Source organism: Puma concolor, chromosome B4 (genome assembly GCF_028749965.1).
Source record: "Puma concolor isolate L17-30 chromosome B4, mPumCon1.1.hap2, whole genome shotgun sequence".
NCBI classification, from domain to species: Eukaryota; Metazoa; Chordata; class Mammalia; order Carnivora; family Felidae; genus Puma; species Puma concolor.
Window position 1 is genome coordinate 14,850,153 of NC_141673.1, and position 16,080 is coordinate 14,866,232.

At 43.5% G+C, this 16,080-nt stretch overlaps 1 protein-coding gene across 6 annotated transcripts in view; it reads left to right on the plus strand.

Moving 5' to 3' along the window:
* BPIFC (BPI fold containing family C) overlaps positions 1–14,688 on the plus strand; it is a 55,435-nt gene extending 40,747 nt beyond the window's left edge. For all 6 annotated transcript variants that reach the window (XM_086712427.1, XM_086712424.1, XM_086712426.1 and 3 more), the window contains 6 exons: positions 49–219; positions 906–973; positions 9,744–9,786; positions 12,268–12,331; positions 13,322–13,398; positions 14,107–14,688. In XM_086712427.1, the coding sequence (XP_086568553.1) occupies positions 49–219; positions 906–973; positions 9,744–9,786; positions 12,268–12,331; positions 13,322–13,398; positions 14,107–14,229 (546 nt within the window). In that variant the 3' untranslated portion in view covers positions 14,230–14,688. The remainder of the gene's footprint in view (positions 1–48; positions 220–905; positions 974–9,743; positions 9,787–12,267; positions 12,332–13,321; positions 13,399–14,106) is intronic.
* The last annotated feature ends 1,392 nt before the right edge of the window (positions 14,689–16,080 follow it).

Consider the following 16,080-nt stretch of genomic DNA (forward strand, 5'->3'; position numbering starts at 1 on the left):
CTCATCAACTCAACCCCCTTCTCCACTTCTTTCCCTGGACATGGGCAGATCGCAGAGATCTACATCTTGTCCCAGCCCTTCTTGGTACGAGTCATGGCAACGGAGCCTCCTGTGATCAGTTTACTACCGGGTAATTTCACCCTGGACATCCCTGCCTCCATCATGATCCTCACCCAGTCCAAGAACTCAACTGCTGAAGCCATCGTTTCCATGGACTTTGTAAGCCTGTGGGGGCAGGAGGGCAGACTGTGGACACAAATCATGTTCCTACAGTGGGCCACTGACCAGCAGTGTTATACTCATTGTTTGGGGGCATGAGATCTGATGCGTCAGTTAGTGGTGAGGACAGGAGTGAGACTGGGGTGGGGGAAGTGTGGGAGGCCAGTGCTCATACCCCCTATGTGGTAAAATACCTCTTCCCTTCCTCAGCTTCCTGTGTGCCATTCTCTCACTTCAGCTACATTGATAGCTGACTTTCTTTTTTCCCCAAAATAAGTAAGGGTGGAAATGAAGGTTATTTAAGTAGATGAAGGCCAAATGCAACCCAATGGAAAGGGACTAATACACTGAATCCAAGTGAAATGTCACACACACACACACACACACACACACACACACATATACACACAAACACACGCATGCACACACAAACACACAGTACATGGAGAAGAGAGATTGGGGGAAAATAGAAAAATAATTTAAGAGAGGTCCCTAAAAAGTCTTTATAATTAGTTTCCCTACCTGCAAGACAGCATTTTCAGAGCTATTTTTTTTCTAGTACCTCTAGGAATGAAAGGGAAAGTAGAGCTTACAATATTTCCGTTTCTTGTTTCCAAATAAGAAATTATATTTGTGGCCAAAACAGACTCAGTTCTCTTAGTGATGAATGCTTTTGTTATCTCCAGGTTGCCAGTACCAGTGTTGGCCTGGTTATTTTGGGACAAAGACTGGTCTGCTCATTGTCTCTGAACAGGTAAGTTTAATTGATTTGAGTGTTGAAAACCTTAGTAATAAGTGAGTCAGCAGACCATAGAGACAAAGTGAACATTAACAGAGCAAGTGAAGTTACCATTGGCTAGAACATGAATCACACAGGCACTTCTCCTGTAATGACCCAGATAATTTCAAAGTATGGGCTTCACTAAAAACTGCTGTGGATTTTTTCTTTTTCCTTCCCATTAGATAATATTCAGATAAAATAGGGGGCCATATAATTGTAAATATAAATCCATAATATAAATTCACATTCTAATGGTACACCAGTATAAATTAATGTTCCTCTTCAACCATTTCAGAAAGTATGCTGTTGAGGAAAGAGCATGAAACTTTGAGGTCAAGGAACAAAGTGTCAAATATCTGGTCATTTGTTCCGTCACCATGATCAAGTCTGTTAACTGCTTTGAGACTCAGTCTCCTTGTCTGTAAAATACTGACGTTGGACTGGGGCATTGCCGAGGTAGTTTCAGTCTCTGAAACTCCAACGCCATTACTAGAATGTAGAGTTTAACAAAACCATGCCCCGTAGCCTAGCTGGCTCTCAAGTGAATGCCATGCAGTGTGAAAGGGATTCGGCAGGTCATATACATAGACCATTGGACAGTAATTCCCATTTGGAAGAACCGTCTGCAAAGCCCATTTTCCTCTGCCCTGTGAGGCAGATAGTTGAAGCCATGAATCAAACTTCCTGGGGGGAGGGGACATGATATTCGGAATGATCGGAGGGCCCAGACTAAATCCATGGAAGGAAGAAGAAAAGCTATAAAAAGGCCAGAGAAAGCAGAGTCTGGGAAGAACAGGAAACCGGCAGAGGGGAAAAGTAAGTCAATCACCATCAGTCAACTGGATGGTTATGAAGACTATTGCAGAAACATAGTAGATGCTTTCAATAAAATGACACTAAATGGAACAAACAGAATACAAAACTGCATAAACACAGCAGTCAGCTGTGTAAAATAACTTTCCATCCGGACAAGAAAGTGAATCACAGATATAGAGTTATGTTAGGATATGAGATTGAGTGGGTTTTTCTCCTTAAAATTTTCTCTGTAACTATATTGTTTTTGCAATAAAAGGAACAACAACAAAAAAGGTAGTATGGTTTCCCAGAGAGAAAAGAGTTCAAAAAGGCTTTATTACGTTTTACCTAGCTCTGCAATGCAGGACTGATTTTCTGCATTAGTCTCAAAAGGCACAGATCCTAGAGCCCATGGATGCCTTAGAGACCCATGAAAATGTTTTGATATATTTTGAAAGAATTAGAAAATGAATACAGTCCAGGTTGGATTATACTTTATAACAACATGGTCTTCAAATATGATTTTTAAAAATTTTTTATGGAGGAAGGGCTCCTGGAGGCAAAAGTGCCTGAGGGCCCCGAAGTCATAACTTGGTCCTGTCTCCACAAGGTCAAGGCTGATGAAACTCTAAACCTTGATGGGTCATCTTTGAAATGGCATCTTTTAATAGCTGAGGGGCTGGAAGCCAGAGAGCAGGAGAGGAGGAGGGGGAGGGTGGCAGCTGAGGGGTAGGAGCTAGGCCAGGAGAAAAAGCAGAGAATTCGCACTTCAGTTTGCCTGTGCAGCACTGCCACAAGTACTGGGGAGCCCTCCGTCTGCAGCCTGAGGACAGGGCTGCTAGGAAAGGGGGCCTGGAAATCTGGGGGAATGGGGAAGAATGGGGGCAAGGCCACTAATTGAGGCAGCAAGCTCTTGAGAAGGGAGAAACCCCGTTTGCACTTGAGCAGGACTTTGGTTTACTGACAGGATTTGGAGGAAGGGTTTAGTAAGGATGGGGCCTCAGGCTTGTGGCAAGAGGTAGGACAGACCTTAAGGAGCAGAGAGACTAGGTTCACTTCTCTGCTTAAATCGTGCTGACTCTCATCTCCAGTGTTCCTACTGGTAAGAAACTGCACGTTCGGAGGACATTAGGTTTATTTATGGGGAATAACTGCAAAAATGGATTACAAACTGCTAAGTTCACATCATCCAAAGAAACATGTGGATCCATTCTCCAGCTTCCTACAGCCCACAAGCGAGCTTTGACCTGGCAAGCACAGCTGAAATCAAGACTCCTGCCTTCCTGGAGTCTCACCTTCCTCCCCACCTACCCCCCACCCCCGACGACCACCCCATTCCCCTGCTATCCCTATTAGATTTTCCTGCTGGGGAGGCTTCTTGCACCTTAGGCTTCCTGAGGCCTTAGTGGGGTCTGAGCAGGACTGGATACATAATTCGCAAAGCCCCACACAAAATGAAAATGTGGAGCCCCCTTCCAAAAACTTATGAAGAATGTCCAGATGGAGACAGCAAGGCATTAAACCAAGTGTGGGTCCTTCTGAGTGAGGCACTGTCCCACTGCACAGGTCACCAGCATTGAGTCTGCAGGTGGCTCCTGCAGGGGGTGCCATGGCAAACCTGGGGTGGTCAGAAGACAGTGGGCAAGGCAGATGGGCCAGGCATCACTCAGTCCCAAGGCAGCTGATACAAAGCTTTGCAGAGGAGCAGAGTCTGTGCTGAAGGAGTGCCCTGGCCTTTGGCTACGAGAATGGCAGCCCGACCTCCCCCATGACTGCCCCAGCCAGCGCCTCCTCTCCTGGTTCCACAAGCACTGCTTTTCCAGATGGAAGGCCTGATTTGGTCTTAGGTGATTTCAGAGAGACACAGCACCAAGAGGTATAAAGGAGGTAGAGATCAGTGAAGCATCCCTGATAAGAACCTGAGAAACAGGGTCTCCAAAACAGGCTCCCAGAACACCAACCCCCAAAACATCTTTCTAAACATCCCCTGCCTGAATGTGTCTCCTTCTAGAGCTGCTCACTGCTGGCTATGTAGACAGGAGACACAGAAATTGAGGCGAATCCAGTGTGGTGAGTTTAAAGAGGCAGTGAGAGGGGTGCCTGTGTGGCTCAGTAGGGTGAGCATCCATCTTGGGCTCAGGTCATGATCTCACAGTTCGTGGGTTTGAGCCCCGCATCAGGGTCTGTGCTGACAGCTCGGAGCCTGGAGCCTGCTTCGGATTCTGTGTCTCCCTCTCTCTCTCTGCTCCTCCCCTGCTCACTCTCTGTCTCTGTCTGTGTCTCTGTCTGTGTCTGTGTCTCTGTCTCTCTCTCTCTCTCTCTCAAAGATAAATATGCATTAAATTTTAAAAAATAAAATAAAATAAAATAGGCAGTGAGATCACGGGCTTTGGAGTCAGACTAGCTAGTTCAGATCCCCACCCTGCCATTCATTAGCTGTGGGATCTCAGGCAAGTTACTTAACCTCTCTGGGCCTCCATTTTCTTCTCTATAAAATTAGGATATAATGCAAACCACTTCAGGGAGTTATTGTAAGGAATACATGAGTTAATACATGTAAAGTGCGTGTGAAGTGTTCAAGAAGGTTGGCTATGGCTATTATTTAAAATTTGGGGCTGGCCTCAGCCAGGGGAAGGAGGTGCTCAATTATGAAAAATCATTTAAGAGTCAGGAAAGACCTCATTGCCCTGTCTCCTGACCACTGATGGCAATTGGAGAAATTGTCTTTTATTTTACTATTCATGGCTACTTTTTTTATTTTTTTTTTTTAATTTTTATTTCTTTTTGAGAGAGAGACACACACAGAGCACAAGTGGGGAAGGGGCAGAGACAAAGGAGACACAGAATCCAAAGCAGGTCCAGGCTCCAAGCTGTCAGCACAGAGCCTGACATGGGGCTTGAACCCACAAACTGTGAGATCATGACCTGAGCTGAAGTCAGATGCTCAACTGACTGAGCCACCTTGGCGCCCCTATGGCTACTTTATTATTGAGGCTTTGCCATCTACTGGTCCCAGGCCAACAACTTCACCTGTATTACTTCATTTAAACCTCACAACCCTGTATCTCTAGGAGCTGGCACAGTGTTCAATTCATGTCTGAGACTGAATGAATAGACCTGGAGGTAGCTTATCACCCTGTTTTACAGTTTGTAGAGTTTCACAGGTCACAGAGCTATTAAAGAGCAGAGCCAGAACTTGAACCTGGGTGAGCGGTTTTCACACCCATGAGTGTTCAACTTAAGACATTATACTGCCTTTGATGTGGTGCATAGCCAAGACTTAGAAGATTTAGACAGCAAATACCCTTGTCCAGAAAAGGAACCCATGCATGTGGAGTCACACAAAATTGAAGCAGGCAGTGTGTCCTTTCTCAAAGTTAAGAATTGATAACAGAGAAGCCGCTGGCAGTGGGTGACCTGTGATGGAAAAAGCACACCGCCCTTTTCTCACTGCATTGAGAAATGGAGTGAAGGAAAAAATAAAGAAAGCAGGGAGTACTAAGTAATCAACTTGACCTCTATGGGTATGTCTAATTAAGAGCACAGCCCCGTGGTCAGGCATATCTGATTGTGAATTCCACCTCACTCATTTGCTAGCTGTGTGACCCTGAGCAAGTTAATTAACCTCTCTGTTTCAGTTTCCTCATCAGCAAAACAGAGCACCTATCCACAGAGCTATTGTATGGGTAGATGAGAACCCATTCAATGGGAAAAACACGATGTTCTGCACATAATTGGGACTCAAGAAATATTCGTTACTACTAGTGGTGGTATTCTATTCTCTTTCCACCTTCTAAGATCACATTTTGACCAAAGAAGAGGGAGAAATTGATCCCAAGAGACATGACAAGTCAGGAGAGCCTTAAAAGCTATAGAATTGGCCTTCACAATCATAAACCAGATTTGTACTGGTCCATCTACAACTGAGGCTTTTATTCCAAACACAGTTCTATTTCAACACTTTTTTTTTTTTTTTGGTCCCCATACAGGTGACTTAATTCTAACCCTTTTTCTTAATCACATGCAAAGCTCAAGGCAATCAGGTATACATTATTGTTGAACCATTTAGAACGTTGGAAAAATTTTGACATTGACACGACTGAGGCATCGGACTCTCCCAAACTGCACCTCACACCAGTAATATCAAAACACACACACACACACACACACACACACACACACCCCACAACCCCTCCCAGCCAACACCATCAGAGAATGCAAATATAGCTGGCCACAAGCAGATAGAGTCACCACCCAGTCCTACCCCTCACATCTGGGGCAGATAAACATTTCCCAATGTGAGCTCTCTGGAGAGAAACCCAGAAAAGAAAACAGATCTGGAAGGATGGATTCAGTTTCTGTTGGAACAGTGCTTTCAACAGTCCATCAGAGCTGGGGCTTGGCACCTGGACTGACCGCCATCTCCACCCTTCCTCTGAGATCGTGGGGAAGCCTGGGCACAAGAGCGCCATAGGGGGATGCCCTATCAGAAGAGGAAACCCCAAACGACTCCTTCCCCTTCTCCCAGACTTGTTGGGGCAATTTCCAGTCTGCAGAAGGCAATAAAGATAAAACATCAGGGAACTCTTCCTCATCAAGAGCATTCTACAATACTGGAATGGGCTCAATACATTCCTCACCTTAAAATCTTTCATTGTTGGGTTAAATCCACAGCCTGGGGTTGTCAAGCTCTTCAACTACCTTCTAAGCCAGCCAATCTTACCTCTCACAGCTCCTTAAAATGAACATTCTGCTTTAGACTGGCTCATCCTCAGAGTGACCCCAATTCCAACAAACAATTCCCACCCATCCTTTATCTGCTCATTTATCTAGTCAAGTCAATAAGAATTTATTGAGCACCTATTATGTGCTCTACACTGTTCTTGATACAGGGAGTAGAGAAAAAGGCAATTGTTTCTACCTTCCATGTCCATAGCCTGGTAAGAGAAACACTCAGATTAAAAGGAAAAAAATGGGGGTGGGGGGGTGCCTGGGTAACTCAGTTAACCATTGTTATAAGATTTTGAACGCAAAGATCGATTTTCAATGTCGGCTGTGGCCACAGCGTTGGAGGACTGGCATTGTGAGTGCCCGTACTTTGGTCCACTTGAACTTCATTCTGTCCTATTTGCTATATCGACCCAGATCACGACCCCACCATCATCTGACATGCTTAAGAGTTTGCACTTTTGCTCTGGTTTTCAATCAGGGCAGTAAACCTTCTCCAAAACTTTTTAAATAGGCTCTACTCTTATATGTCTGCAAGGTAGGGCTATTTGAGCTCCCTTTCTCCCCAATTCTGTGGTTCTGTAATCGAACGAGTTTCTAGTAGGGGCACCTGGGTGGCTCATTCAGTTAAGTGACTGACTTCCTCTCAGGTCATGATCTCACGGTTTGTGAGTTGGAGCCAGGCGTTGGGCTCTGTGCTGACAGCTCAGAGCCTGGAGCCTGCTTCGGATTCTGTGTCTGCCTCTCTCTCTGCCCCTCCCCCGCTCACGCTCTGTCTCTGCCTCTCTCTCAAAAATAAATAAACATTTTAAAAATTAAAAAAAAAAATTAGTTGCTAGTAGTTGTGCTTTAAGCAACAGGTTAGGGGCTCCCTACAGAATGAAAGGTCAAAACTCTGAACTCGGTCGCCACCTAGTGGCCGTAGTTGCGCTTGCGTGTTTTTCAGAACGAGGGCCCAGCGTTTTTGTTCTTTGCTCCTCCACCTGTTTCTCTGCAGCTAGTAAGACGTGTCCATTAGCAAACTAACCTGGTAAGTATGCCTAGAGAACTAGGAAGCAGATAGAAGAAAGATGGCCTTAGGAGGAAAGGGTAATCAGTTCATGGGAAACTCCAGACAAGCTCTACTCACAGCAGGTGATCCTGAGACAGCCAGTCGTGGCTTGAAGTTGTGATGACAGAAATTCCAAGCGTGGGGCTCCTGGCTGGCTCAGTCAGATCATGCAACTCTTGATCTCAGGGTTGTAAGTTCAAGTCCCGTGTTGGGTATAGAGATAACTTAAGAGATTACTCAAAAATAAAGTATTTAAGAAAAGAAAGAAAGAAAGAAAGAAAGAAAGAAAGAAAGAAAGAAAGAAAGAAAGAAAGAAAGAAAGAAAAGAAAGAAAGAAATTTACAGTGTTCCACCTCTCAGTCAGATGACTTTCTAAAACCTGGCCTAGGTTGCCCATCATAAATGGCAGTTTGGCCAAGAGGAGACACTCCCCCCTCACATTTCTCCGGCAATGCCTTCAAGTGTTTGTTCAACTGCTCACCTTCCTCCTTTAAAGATGCCCTGTACTCTGGTTTCTCTTCAGATCACATAAATCTTTGGCCTTTTACTAAAGATGCCCTAAGGATTCTGGTCTTGACTTCCCACTGAGATCCACTTGAGCCACGGTGCCACTGATGCCATCTCTGATCCCTGTCAGATCTAACCGTCTTTTTTGGTTTTTACTCTTGCCTGTCACTTTGCAGCAATCTCAAAACTTAATTCGTAATAACAGGATATTGGCCGATAACAAGCAAGCTTACCTCTTCTATTAATATCTATCCGCTCCTTAAATGTAATAACATAAAGATGCCTGGAAAAAGTAACACTGGAGTTAAATCTTAAGCAATTAAAAGGAGTTAACCAGTCAAAGAAAAGGGGAGGGCCAACTTCAGAAAGAGGGAACAGCATGAGCGAAAAGCATGGAGGCCAGAAACATGGAATATGCAAGGAAATACTTTACAGTTGTTTTAAGATATTTATGACCTTATCTACTCTAATTTTGGAGAATCCAGCCCAAAATATGTTGCATATATTCAAGTGCATTATTCCACATTTAATGTCATCTAAATTTACCCATGAGTGGAGTTGAGTTAAAGTGCTGAGTGGCCATAATGTTACTGGTTGTGGGCGTGTGTTAATTTTAGTTATTCACGATTTTTTGTTATGTGTTCTAAAGCCAATATATTTTTTTAACCTCGGATATATGGTGCCTGATTAATAAAACAGCATAGCACTAAGCAGTTCAGAGTTCTTGAATATAAAGTTCAAGGTGGAGAATGAACAGAAGTGAGAGCAGAGAGGTAACTGGACACCAGAAAACAGAAAAGCTTGTGTGCCATATAAGTGAGTTGAACCCTATCACAAGCCATTAAAGAATTTTGAACAGGAGCGTGTCCTCATCAGACATCCCTCTCATATAGCTGACTCTGGGCATGGTGTGGAAGACAGATTGGAGATCAGACTGGAGACAGGGAGAGGCATTAGAAGGCTGATGCAGAAGTAAAGCTCTATACCTGGGCAAAAGTGAGCCATGGAAAGCTAAGGGGAAAAGCAATGTAAGACAATATCCTACAATGGAAGGGAGGTTTGGGATGACCATCCAGAGATCTGAGTTCTGGTCCTAAATCTGCCATTAATATTTCCCCTCTGTGGGCCTCAGTTTCCCCATCTTTGAAATGATGGGATCCTCCCTGTTGACTACTGCTTCATATTACTATTACTATGCACAGAAAAATCAAATGTGTACTCTGGGAGTTCAGACCAAGAAATTGTGCACACTATTTCTCCCCACCAAGTACTGACCAAGCCCCACCTTGCTTAGCTTCAGAGATCAGATGACACCGGGCACATTCAGGGTGGTATGGCTGGAGACTGAAAACTGTTTCTTAAGATTGTGCTGCATTAGAGTTGCCATCAGTAAGTCCCACATAGCAAATGCACTTGAGAAATCCATCCTGGTTACAAACCTAAGCCTTCTGCTACTCCTGCTCTGCTTCCTAAGTAGCAAATACAGGGATAAAGATGTAATAGAACATTATATCCTTACAAGTCTGTGCATTTTTTTTTTTAAGTAGTGGCTTAGGGACCTTAAAAAAGAATGCCCTTTCCTTTTTGTGCCTTTCTACTGAGATGGTCATTTTTAAATCTTCCATCCTTTAAAATTTTCCTGTTTGTTTTGTTTTGTTTCAGATTCCGCCTCTCTTTACCAGAGTCCAATCGCAGCAACATTGAGGTAGGAGTCAAAGCTCTCAGGGTTCTCTGTCAAGGGAAAACTGAGAATTTTCCTATATTGTAGCTGGATGACTGTTTTCTAAGCCCCTGAGTCCTTAGTTTCCCCTTGAACATAGATTTTAACTTTAAAATTCCTCGTGTAGCTACTTGTCTACCAACCCCATTAACTTTTAAACAGGACAGGAACTCTCCAATTCACTTTTATCAATTCAGAAAGACTTAAAATAACTTTTTTAAAAGTAAGACCTATGTAATGTTGGGAGAAAAAGAAACAGGCATTTTCAGGGGTATTTCATTGTTTGGATAAAGAATCTTTAAGAATTAAATATAAGATCCAAACTCCCAAAGATGAGGCTATCTGTAAATTCTTAGGCCATGATTAAGTTTGCTCTTTGAAGCCTTACTAGCCATCTCCCAAAATCGTATCAAGGCTGGTCGTGCAGATACCTTTTTGGGGGCCCCAGCCTGGTGACCTCCTGATTGGAAGAGTATTATCTCATGGAAACAAGCCCCTCCCCAAACTAACGGGAGATCATCCAAATCACTAATTGATGTCCCTGTGCTCATGGTACACATAATCCAGAGCAGTGGTTCTCACCTAAGTCCAGTTTCGCCTCCCCCGCCCTGGGGACATTTGGCAATGTCTGAAGCCATTTTTTGGTTGTCACAATCTGGGGGTTGTTATAAGCACTTAGTGAGTAGAGGCCAAGGATGCTGCTTAACATCCCACAGTGCACAGGACAACCGCCACAGCAGAGAATAATCCTTCCCAAAGTGTCAATACTGCCAATGATGGGCAGTCCTATTCTAGAATGTACGTGTGTGAGTGAGTGAGTGAGTGCGTGAGTATGCGTGTGTATGTGTAAGTGAGACAGGGGTAGGGTGAGACGACAAGCAAATTTATATTGTATGTGCTGAAAAATGTTATAGAGAAAGACAAGTCAGGGCAAGAGAATCAGTAGTGCAAGGAAACATGGAGGTGGTGATTACAGCTTTGGGGTTGTTGGGACAATTAGCTGGGATTATATACGAAATTTAGTTAGCACGTTGAACACATGGCAGGCATTAAATAAATGATGGCCATTGTTTTTACAAAAATTCATTTCAGCTATTACCACCTCTGTGTCAAGGGGCAGTATAGCATAACGGTTACCCATACAGACTCTGAGACCAAACTGCTAGAGTGAACTCCCACTTATTGGCTCTGTGGCCTTGGCCAGGTCACTTAAGCCCCCACAGGGCAGTCCTGGGACACAGTAAGTACTGAATTTATTACCATGTTCACCAGAAGCAGCCACTAAGAGAGAAATAGAACTGCGGAAAATAGCGAAGAAACCAGAGAATTTATCCAGGAGACCAAACAAGATGTTTGTTTGTTTGTTTGTTTGTTTGTTTAATTTTATAGGAGCATCCTGATTTTCAGGTTGGGAACATAGGAGCCAGTGGCAACAGTGCTGGAAATAACATCTTTCATGCCAGACACTGAAATTTAAAATACCAAGATTGTCTCACGCACTGTGGGTTAGCACCTCCGTAGCATAGCTCTTTGGTAGAAGACAAACTATAGTCCGTGAGAAAGTATAGCTGACTTTCTCATAAATATTTTCTGAGCCTAGAGAAGGCAAATGAGTCCCAAGTCTTCTAGGAAGACCCCCCAAAAAACTGCTTAGGATCAACAACAGAGAATGCTAACAATGACATTTCTGAAACAAATGACAGTGGTTAATACGGGACATTTTACATAATATTAACTTGTTTAAACATGAGACCAACCCTGTGACATTCATGCTGTTTATCTTTATTTTACACTTGAGGAAACCAAGACATAAAGAGGTTAAAGACTTTCCCAACATGACCTAAGTGGCAAAAACAAGAGGTAAACCTAGGAAGGCAGCCTCAGAGCCCTCCTTGCTAGGCTGCATAGCTTGCTTAAGCATGTAGGATGTTCAAAATATATTCATTGAGTGAATCGATGTTCATCATGTCCATTTATTTTTAATACCTGAACCTTCCCAGGAGCTGACACTCTGCTAAGATTTACTACCATAGTTTACTCAAGATAAACTGGATGTTCTGGTGAGACTGTTAAATATAGAACATAACATAATGCAACTCAATTAGGGCAGACTACTTACTAATTGGGATATTTATCAATTGTTTAGATGGTTTTACTTGGTAAATATCTTAATTGCCATGTTCGCTGCCACCGTGTGGTACCTCTACATTTGTTGTCACCATGATCTAGCATACCCAAAGAGCAGAAATGTCCATCCTCAAGGAGGAAAAAAGATTGGGAAACTGTTTAATATGCTTTCCTGCAAAATAGTGTTCAGTGTCTGGAAAGCGAGACTGTCTCTATGGGGAGATTGTAACTATCGCCCTCTGTCGTGATAAGGTCTGGGGAAGTGCACATCCAGACCAGGCATGGTACTTTCAAAATGCCAGGATTTGGCAACTGATTTAGTATCCCCTTTCATTTTAGGTCTTGAGGTTTGAGAATATTCTCTCCTCCATTCTCCACTTTGGTATCCTCCCACTGGCCAACGGTAAGACATTCTGGGGAACATGTGACTTTGAGGTAATCAAACATTGGGGATTGTTTGGGACTTTCCACCCCAAGGCCTGTACTTGTAGCACGTTATTTTGTAAATCCAGGCCAATGCCAGAATTTACAGTTTGTACCATCAATGATGTGATTGCAAAATTAGTTATTCCAGTCCAAGCCTTGTTAACAACACTACCTGCAGAACTCAGCAAGAACAGTCAAACTCTGGTTGAGTTAAAGAGATTGAAACTGCCCTCCTGAGGCAGTAAAGAATCTCCTTCAGGTCAGGCAGAAATGAGACTATTCTCCCTAGAGGGCATCTCTGTGGTTTTATACACAGGCCACCATCTGGATAGACAGTTTTAATGAAGGACAATCCTAGTCCCTCTCCCTGTATGCAACCATTCACAAACTGCAACATCTTGAGTTTGTCTTGGTTAAAATACACTTTGTAGGGGCGCCTGGGTGGCTCGGTTGGTTAAGCGTCTGACTTCGGCTCAGGTCATGATCTCACGGTCCGTGGGTTCAAGCCCTGCGTCGGGCTCTGTGCTGACTGCTCAGAGCCTGGAGCCTGTTTCAGATTCTGTGTCTCCCTCTCTCTGTGACCCTCCCCCGTTCATGATCTGTCTCTGTCTCAAAAATAAATAAATGTTAAAAAAAAATTTTTTTTAAATAAAATACACTTTGTATCAGAGACCAAAATGTTCTCAGACCTACAAATTATGGAATTTTCAAAATATAAACTGGACAAGTTGCCAGCATTTTTCTGCCATCCAAATGTACATAATTGCATGTGCATTTTTATTAAGCACTTTGTTAATTAAGTAAGCATTCATCTAGGAAAATGCTAGGGACAAAGAATGAAAACACAGAAATCAGGAAGAAGCAAAAGATATATTATTTAAAAGCTGCTTATTTGTCCTTTACTAAAAAGTTTGCTAAAACTGCTGTGTCTGTGCCTAGTTATCTTACACCTTGTTCTATATTTTAGCAAAATTGCAGCAAGGATTTCCCCTGCCCAACCCACACAAGATCTCCTTTGTCAATTCAGATATTGAAGTTTTTGAGGTAAGAATGTGAATATTCTCCTAACTGCCCAATTTCTTCCATACTAGAATAAGCCTCTTCCTAATTTGCTTCCTCTGTTTTACGCTATTTTGTTCTGCTTCGTGTGTTTCCAGCCCACATTTTACAGACAAAACATTTAGCTCTTAAAGTTTGCAGTCAACTATGAAAAGCATTTAAACTTGAGTTGAAAAATCAACCCAAGTCTGATTTCCTTTCACAGCCAGACCTATTCACACCACAGTACGAGACGCTACACTGTGGTGTGTCTGTTTCATTTATTCTCTCATTGAACTTTTGCCTGAACCAAAGACCCTCCTCTAGGTTCAGGATCTGTTGTGAGCTATTTCTTCATTAATCGTGATAAACAAGCTTCAGAACACTTTTTTCTTCCATTTTGACACTTCTGGTGGGGGGGACGGGGGTGGAAGTAAGATTCTGATGGAATTTTCCAATCCTGTACACTATTGCCCACCCCCTTCCCTCCCCACCTCTCCTTCTATAGTCGCTTAAGTCTCATAAGGTGACAGTTATCCCAAGTGGCCTGCTCCTATGTCTGAGGCACTCACAAGGGGATGGGGGCAGGGTGGGTTTGACCCAGAAGAACCCAATAAAGAAACCATCTCTCCCTCACTCCTCAGCAAACTCAGATAGCCCATGGCTGCGGGTCCACAGAGTGTGACGTTGTCTTCACCCTTGCATCCTTTTCAGGGTTTCCTTTTGATTTCCACCGACCTGAAGTATGAAACGTCCTTAAAGCAGCAGCCAAGTTTCCATGGTTGGGAAGGTCTGAACTTCATAAATGGACAGTGGAGGGGGAAGCCAGCTGCTTGATTGTCTGTTGGGAGTCCACTCCAGGAAGTAGATGGCCCTTAATCCCACAGCTACTGTAAACCCGGAAGGGGCAGACAGTACACACTGGGTTGTAAGCCCTAGTGAAATGCTTAGGCTGACAGTTTTCTTTCTCAAACCCTCAGGGAAGAGGGAGGCAAACTGGGTTAAAGAGCTAAATCAGGGTGTGTGTCTCCACGTGTATGCAGGGGTGGGTATTTGGATGTGTGCTCGTGTTTGAATGCACATTTGTGTGCTCCTGTGTTAATAAGGTGCTGGGGCCAAGAGCTAGGCCTGTGCTTCTGAGGAGGTGCCTGAGAAACTCTGATTTGCATGACAGCTCCCTTGAGCTCTTTCAGCAACCCAGGGTTTCCCACACTTCCCCGCATATTGGATTTTATGTTTTATATTTACTGCTACTGTCCTCTGTTTTTAATTAAACTTGTTTTCTATCAATGTCAACCTTGTCTTTTTTTTGGAAAAATTCCCTGCCTTGGATTTTTTTTTTTTAAATAAAATAAGACAAAGATGAGAGAATTAGCATCCTTAAGTTGATGAAAAGTGAGATTGTGCAGATTTCAAGGTTTGAAAAGGGAATACTTTAGGGGGCCTGGGGGGTTCAGTCCACTAAGCATCTGACTCAATTTCAGCTCAGGTCATGATCTTACAGTTTGTGAGTTCAAGCCCCTTGTCAGGCTCTGTGCTGATTATGCAGAGCCTGCTCAGGATTTTCTCTCCCTCTCTCTCTGCCCGCGCACACTTGCTTTTTTTCTCTCTCTCAAAATTAATAAACCTAAAAAAAATTTAATAAAAATAAATAAAAGGGAATACTTTGCCTCTTAGATGTTTCTGGTGAGAAACAGTGGTCATAGGAGACTCTGGAAGTTTAAGTTTTAGGCTGTTTTTCCTGCCACATTGAATGAAATGACAGTGCAGAGTACCAAACTTAGATCGTTGGTAGTTGATGATATTAAATTGTTAGAGACCTAATCATCGGGTGAAACTGAGGCAGAAAAGGAGGAAAGGAAAACCCATATGGATAACTTAAGAAATGAACAGAAGCCGCAAACTTCGCCTTTGTGGCTCTGACAGTCCAGCCGAGGTGTGGAAGAGAGCCCTTTCCTGGAATGCCTACCACGCCCCGTGCTGGTTACTCCACGAGTGTCACTCATTTCACAGACACTCTCAAGAATTGTGGTCCCATTTTACAGATGAGGAAACAAAGGTGAAGAGAAATGAATCACACAAGGCTGGTAAGTGGCAGAGGTAGAAATTGAATCCAAGTCTTACTGATTCCAAAGCCACTGCTATTTACGTGAGGTAGGACTAGAAGCCATAATCTTGTAAAGATCACTTACTACTGCAAGTGACACGCGTATAAAAGAGCATGAGCATAGGGTCCCTAGTGGTCCCAGAAGGGAAGCCTGGCTGTCCACAGGGGCTTGGATTTACTCATCTTTGTCGAGCACATCGGCCACAGTTACCACCCTCATCAGTGTTTGGTGGAATAAATGATAAACTGTCACTTTCTTTCTTTGGAATGTGCGTTTCCGACAGAAAAGTTACTTCATTTGCATCCATAAATTCATTGAAACATTACAAGTCTCTAGATATAGAGAAACATGTTTCTTTTTTTTTTTAATTTTTTTAAATGTTCATTTATGTATGTGAGAGAGAGACAGAGTGTGAGCAGGGGAGGAGCAGAGAGAGGGGAGACACAGAATCTGAAGCAGGCTCCAGGCTCTGAGCTGTCAGCACAGAGCCCGACGCGGGGCTCAAACTCACGAACCGTGAGATCATGACTTGAGCTGAAGTCGGACACTTAACCAACTGAGCCACCCAGGAGCCCCAAGA